The following is a 7,183-nucleotide window of genomic DNA, read 5'->3' as shown; positions in this document are numbered from 1 at the left end:
AGTATAGCTAGGCTTTCCAAGTCTCTTTTATTTTACTAGTTGTCTGTACTCAGACAAGTTACTTCCGCTGCTGGTTTGTATGACTGTATGACTTGTATGTTGGGTCGTGAGACCCGTACCTTTGTGTATGATATGTATGGCTCCCTGAGCCTTAAATAAAGTACTTGTGTCGTAGAGTCATGTTGTGATGCTTCGTTGTATTTGCGCATATCGAGCATATTGTGTGTATGATTGAAATGCTTGGTATGTGTGGGATCTGACTATCTAGTTGTTTATCTTTAGTAGCCTCTCTTACCGGGAAATGTCTCCTAGTGTTACCGCTGAGCCATGGTAGCTTGCTACTGCTCTGGAACACTTAGGCTGGCCGGCATGTGTCCTTCTTCGTTCCTGTGTCTGTCCCTTCGGGGAAATGTCACGCTTTGAGTACCGGAGTCCTGTTAGCCCGCTACAGCCCGGTTTACCGGAGTCCTGTTAGCCCAGTGCTACAGCCCGGACCCACTTGCTGATGACCGACACGTTCGAAGCTGGGTCATGGATGCCTGTCCCTGTAAGTCTGTGCCACTTTGGGTTTACGACTAGTCATGTCAGCCCGGGCTCTTTATCATATGGATGCTAGCGACACTATCATATACGTGAGCCAAAAGGCGCAAACGGTCCCGAGCAAAGGTAAGGCGACACCCGTGGGAATACCGTGCGTGAGGCCGCAAAGTGATATGAAGTGTTACCGGCTAGATCGATGTGACATCGAGTCGGGGTCCTGACATTCTCCATCATCATTGCTTTAGGGATGAGTCCGAAACGTATCACTAATGGCCTAGCATTAGTGACATTAATAATTTAATAACGGGTCTAGTCGCCATCTTTAATGTGGAAAAATAACCATCACTAAAGACCTTTTCTGTGGTTGTAGTGCGTAATGTCATACGTATCAGTTAGCACTCAGGCGCGTAGCATCAATGCCAAATAAAATCAATTGAACGACAGAATGAGATGCCTTCCTACGAAGGTGCCTTTGGTTTTGATTTTCCGAGGTAAAATTGAGCATGCATCGCAATAAACAACACAAACTATGGCCCCCAGCGCACAAATCACTAAAGCAAATGAACGTAAGAGGAGATGCCTTCCCGGAAAGGTGCCTTTGGATTGATTTCCCAAACAGAAATAAGGAATATCTTGAGACAATTATTCTGTGGACATAGATAGATATGTAGAATCAACACACTAGGTTGCGCACACACACACACACACACACACACCAATCAGTATAAGGTCTCATTCAGTTCCATGTGCTTATTAGCATGACAACCATGTGATGGCTCGCTGGGCACAGATACTCTACATACATAGGTTTCTCAACACACTAGGTTGCACACATATAGCGCTCGTACACAAACCGCTAGAGCACCGTTTGCCAGCCTCCTGGCTTACATATACTATATATAGTTTTACTCCCTACCAGAAGATGAGCCAGCCAGCCAGCCAATCAGCGTATATCTGTAATGTTTAGGACGTACAGGACGGATGAGTTATTCAATATAAGGAATCCATCTGATCTGATGATCAAGGCTCATCGAGGAGTGTACATACCGTACATTGATGAGCTTGGAGTCCGTTCATGTTGAACCTCGCTGATTGGCTGGCTGGCTCATTTATCCAATACTGTAACGGGCGGGCTGCTGGCGGCGTCATTGCACTTTTTTTTCACGGCGTCATTGCACTTGCCGTCATGATGAGCAGAGTACTTGATATTGGTGTGCTCTTCGTGCTCGAACTCGCCATGCATATGCATATGGGGGGCACAGCCACGGCAGCCATAACCGTAACCATCGCCGCCACAAGTACAACCGTCGTCGTATCCTCCGTGCCCATGCCTGTACCCATGTCCTCCTCCTCCGTGATGTTTGCGCATGTGGTGCTGGTACGCTCCATAGGCGGTAGCAGCTCCGGCGGCTAGCCACCCCGCGCTCACGTACGGCTTCTGCTGCGGCGGCCCTCCGTAGGCGTTGCTGACTCCATGACCGCCGCCGCCTCCTCCTCCCCCTGAATCGATCCATGAATCAGCATAACAACTGAGTAAGTGGTATGAGTAGTGTGTGTCGAGCTGCTACATGCATCATAAGTATCTATCGTACCTGCAGTCGGAGATGAACTGGGAGGATATCCGCCCCCACCGCCACCGCCACCGCCGTAGTAGCTATAGCTACCAGCACCAGCTCCACGACCAAACTGAGGAGAAGGGTACCCACCACGACCGCCGCCATGATAATACGGCGGCTGTGGTGGGTGGTATCTGCCGCCGCCGTATGCCCCAGCAGGTTCATCCCAAATACCATCGGGCTCGGGGTAGCCGTAGCCGTAGCTGTACCCACCAGAACCACCTCCACCATACCCATAGCCATAGCGATACGCCGGCGGGGGCTTTGGAGGGCCGCCGTATGCCGGTGGTGCTGGGTATGCATACACGTATTGTTCCGCATACTGATGTGTCAGAGATGGTAGCTCCTGCTGCGGCTTGGCGCAAGAGTCGGCCCGCGAGGCAGGAGCACCAATATTGCCACCATTACCACCATTAGCAGTGTTCGTGCCACCAGCGCCACCAATTGATGATCCGAAGTGTATATCCTTTCCCATTGCAGGCATCATCTCGATCTGTGACCAAATTAGATGGAGGCAATATAATTTTTTAATATATATATATATATATATATATATATATATATATATATATATATATATATATAGTGTGTGTGTGTGTGTGTGTGTATACCGCGTACCTACGTGGACTACATCGCGATCCGCGCACAACTACATGCAGTAGAATGAAGCAACATGATCACTAATCAACGTGCAATGGTACGCCGCTTATACGTAGAACAACACATATTTACATACGTATGTGTATGCAAATATATAAACTGATTTCCCATGCACAATATTACAATAAAATACAATAATAGTAATCATTATCTTCAATTTACTTAAACAAACAGTCACCATGCATGCACATGCATCGGAAAAGCCATGGAATGAGCGAATGAAGATCGAAATAAGCCTGTGGTACCTTGTTGTATCGATGGAGAGAGGAGAGTTTCTTTCTTTCTTCCGGGGAAGCAGAAGCTGTTGTGCCATGGAAGACGGACTGCCCAGCTATTTATAGGCCAAGAAGCCAGCGTTTATGCCGTGACTCCTTGGGCGAGATCACCTTACTCTCTAAACAAACCCGATATGGACAGAAACTCATATATACTATACGCACATATACTCAGTCTTATAAATACTAAAGCATGCACAACTAGATACTGGGAGAAGGTGCAAAACAGCAGATTCGTACTCCCTAACCTAGCCGCCGCCACATGAAGGCAACTACGGAGGCGACCCTCTTACCTCCTATCAACTACACCTGTCATGGCTGGTTCCCTCTCCCTCCGACCGCTGCTCCAACAGCAGGAGCGAGGGGGCACCCCGTTCCTCCGCTCTGTAGTTAGGGCTTAGTTTTGCAGGTCGTGGTGCACCTTTGAGGTGGTGGGAACGATACCCGGACGAATAAATCTGCCTCAGCTTCACTCCCACACCGGCGGCATTTCGGAGTTGATGGCATTGTGTGTTGCTGATCCTTCAGATCAGCGGCATTCATGTTCATGGATGGTGTCAGCAAGGCGGCGGCGGCGACTCCTCCATGTGGGTCTCTCCTTCTGCCCTGCCCCCGTTGTTGCGGCGTTGTCTTCGATGGCACGTTGGAGCAGGAAGGTTTTGTCATCCGAGAGTACACGCAGACGGTTGTCTACGTAGGTGGCAGCTGGAAGAAGGTGCAACCTGTGTAGGGTTGGTAGTTGGAGTCTGACAGTTCTGGTTTCCTTCTCTGAAGTCGTAGTCGTGCGGGGTGTCAGCTCTTGAGTTCGATGGTGTGTCCTGGAACACGTTGCCCGTTCTGATTCTTTCAACAACAATGGTTTTGCTTTAGGCAATCTACTTCGAAGGTCCGTAAAGCTGCTGATCAGAGACCTGAGCTTCGCTTCTCTCCGTTGTTGCGGGCATTCTTCACCAAAATCACTATAGTTTTTTTTACGATGGACATGATACAACTACTATAAGCAAGATACCTCGCTCTCAGTTTTAATTGTAGCAATATTCTTTTACTAGATTTCTAGAGATTTAGTCCGTAATTAAAGTACTCCCTCCATTTTTGTATACAAGGCCACTATCAAAATTACAATTTGCAGTTATACAAGGTCACTAACACAAATCGATGTAAAATTGATGAGGTTTGCCTCGTACTAGCAACCAAAGACATTAATACCTCATGCATGCATACGGGAGTGAGAAGATTGATTTGAATGCACCGTATTAATCAACCAACAAGGAGTGAGAGAGTTGTCTTGTTGTGCGTTGGAGAGATAAATGCACATTAATTAACACGTCAAGCAAGGAGAAAAGACTAGTTTACAACATTGGTTTAAGTAGCCATTAATTTTTACCTTGGTACCTGTAATATGGATTTGTGGCCTTGTATACAAAAATGGAGGGAGTACTACCATTATCACTGCTAATTTAGCCCAGAAACGGTGATAACTGTGCTTGTCCACTGCGGATTCTCAAAACAAGCTGTGACGCATGGTTTGGACTTGGCAATGATGGTTATTTATGGGGGCGGTGACATCATCTCGTTGGCGATGGCTGCATGGTCTATCAGGCTATCTGTAGTGGGTATTATAAGTTACTCCCTTCGTCCCAAAATTTTTGTCTTAGATTTCTCTAGATACAGATATATCTAATACTAAAACGTGACTTGATACATTCATATTTAGACAAATCTAAGAGAAGAATTTTGAGACGGAAGGAAATAGTATCATGCATATGATATTAGTGTGTAATACTAGCTCTGTGATGCATAGTATCTTATATTAGTATCATAGATAAGTTTATCTGTTATCATGCATGATACATAGTATCATATCATTTATTATGATACGGTATCACGATATGATAGTCAACCCTCTCTTTCTTCATTTAATTTCTAAGCCATTTTATCAAATTGTCTAGTTGGCATGCATGACATTACCTATGATACTCTCATTATGACCCGCCTCACTGTAAAAATAGTGTTGTTTAGTCTCGGAATAAGTCTACGAATAAATAAATTACCGTACTAAGTTCGCAGGCTTGAGAACCCGGGTTGGATACAGGTAACTTAACCACAGGTTGTTGCGATTTGCCCTCTGTGGATGGATAGGTTTTGATTAATTTGCTGATCTCGGCCGAACTGAGCAACAGCTCAGTTGGTTAGGCTCTATCAGCTCAACAACTGGCATGCCACTATGCCAGATCCGCGATTCAGCTGCCATGAACCGATAATGCGCTAGATAGTCTAGTGGCACCACCGAAACGATAGTCATGCATCCGGGCCTTATATTACTAATGCCATATTCCGACAAGATCGAGCTGATCCGGATTCTTCCGTTTACTAGCCGGTTCAGGTCTTGATGCTCTATTATTCGTATTCGGTCATAGTCGTCATTGAGATATATTCTAGTCTATCCATCCATTGCCGGGGGAATTCTTTACACTTGTGTCGTGTGAGCTACATGGATTACACGCAAATAATAACCACAAGGTTTCATAAAGATTGGTTGAGCATCTCTGAGAGACTCTGCTAGACCGGCAGATCGTGGGAGTGAGTGACGAAGTCATCATAGGCGCTTACGTCACCTACCACTGAAAGAATAGCACTCTTAAATCCTGAAATAATTCCAGCAAAATGCGAACATCTAGGTAAAGCCGTCGAGACTTGAACTCTGATGCGAAGGTTTCACGAAACGGTTCTCCTTGTGACTAGAAAACGTGGAAGAGTGAATTGCATAAAACCACCACATTGACGCCTAGGTTTGTAGAAAACACCGATTTACGAATTTCTACCAGAAAACACTAATTCTCGACTTAATCTTTTGGAGAAAACACTGATCGGTCGATAGTCATTTTAGCCTCGATACTGACATGTGGGGCTTGCATGTGATGACAAGGTGTGATACAAATTTACCAAATAGTCCCTGCTATTTTTGCATAGACACCCTTTGGGCAAAAGTCCAAAACACAATCAGCTTCAGACTATGCGCAGAACTGCAGCAGAAGAGGGGGAAGAGGGCGGCTCGTCGCCTTCGGCCGGTGATGTCGCATACACATCTGGCAATGGTGAGATGAGAACCAGACGAGGAGGCGGTGGCTGACTCATGCCCACGGCGGTGCTGCTGGAATGGGGTCGCCGACGACTAGGGGGCATGACAGTGGGGGCTCGATCATGCTCTTTGGTGCCATCGGCCACCATGTGCTCACCGTTGAGGTCGCTGCTTGCATGCCGCCACCGCTGCTTGCGCCTGAGCGGCGCGGCGCCGCTGCTTTGCTCCGCTGGGAGGTCGGGGTCTAGTGCGTCGCCGCTACTTCTTGCTTGGCTGGGAGGGCGGGGTCAAGCGCGCCGCCGCTTGCACCCGAGCTGTGCGTCGCCGCCGCCGCTGCTTGCTCCGCTGGGAGGGCGGGGTCAAGAGCGCCGCCGCTTGCGCCCAAGCTGTGTGTCGCCGCAGATGCCTGATCCGCTTGGAGGCCGGGGTCGTGCCCGAGCTGCATGCCGCCGCTGCTTGCTATGCTTGTGCCGGAGCTGCGCACCGGGGTTGTAGCCGGGTGGGAGGTGGCGGCACTTGGAGGGCGGTGTCGCGCCGGGAGAGGGGAGTTTTTCCAGGGAAAACATTTCCTAGGAGGGGTGGAGGTTAGGCCACATCAGCAAATGGTGAGCTCCATCTGTCATAATCATCATCAAATGGGCCAAATAAGCCACCTAATGTTCTCTACAAAAGATTAGGCCGAGAACTAATGGTTTCTGCTAGAAATTCGTAGACTTGCGTTTTTTTGCAAACTGAGGACTCAATATGGTGATTTTCCGCAATTCACTCCCATAAAGAAGGAAAGATACGCCGCTGGGAGAAATATCAGTAACTTAGAATATATACTTGGCTATATGCACAATGGAACTTGATTCTTTATTGTGGTATAATGCGCGAGGGAATCCCAACGGACATTGGCCAGCATACAGAGGGTATATAGATAAATATACTTCCGCAAACATCAACAAAGGCACAAAAAACCTAGACTGAAAGGGAAAAAAATTATATGAGACCAGGTCTCACGGTAAGCAGGT

The 7,183-nt window shown here is 47.4% G+C and overlaps 1 protein-coding gene across 1 annotated transcript; it reads right to left on the bottom strand.

Annotated features, from left to right (window-relative positions):
• Nucleotides 1-1,255: 1,255 nt before the first annotated feature.
• Nucleotides 1,256-3,106, bottom strand: LOC123172841 (glycine-rich protein DOT1). The gene is made up of 3 exons (XM_044589743.1): nucleotides 3,062-3,106; nucleotides 2,133-2,649; nucleotides 1,256-2,040 (listed from the first exon to the last, which is right to left on the bottom strand). Exons 2-3 carry the CDS (start codon nucleotides 2,641-2,643, stop codon nucleotides 1,646-1,648), a joined length of 906 nt encoding a protein of 301 aa, XP_044445678.1. The 5' UTR covers nucleotides 2,644-2,649; nucleotides 3,062-3,106; the 3' UTR covers nucleotides 1,256-1,645.
• Between the last annotated feature and the right edge of the window lie 4,077 nt (nucleotides 3,107-7,183).

The sequence above is a fragment of the Triticum aestivum genome, unplaced genomic scaffold (assembly GCF_018294505.1).
Source record: "Triticum aestivum cultivar Chinese Spring unplaced genomic scaffold, IWGSC CS RefSeq v2.1 scaffold25474, whole genome shotgun sequence".
NCBI classification, from domain to species: Eukaryota; Viridiplantae; Streptophyta; class Magnoliopsida; order Poales; family Poaceae; genus Triticum; species Triticum aestivum.
The sequence above is the reverse complement of the archived record's forward strand: the minus strand, read 5'-3'. Positions and strand labels throughout refer to the sequence as shown.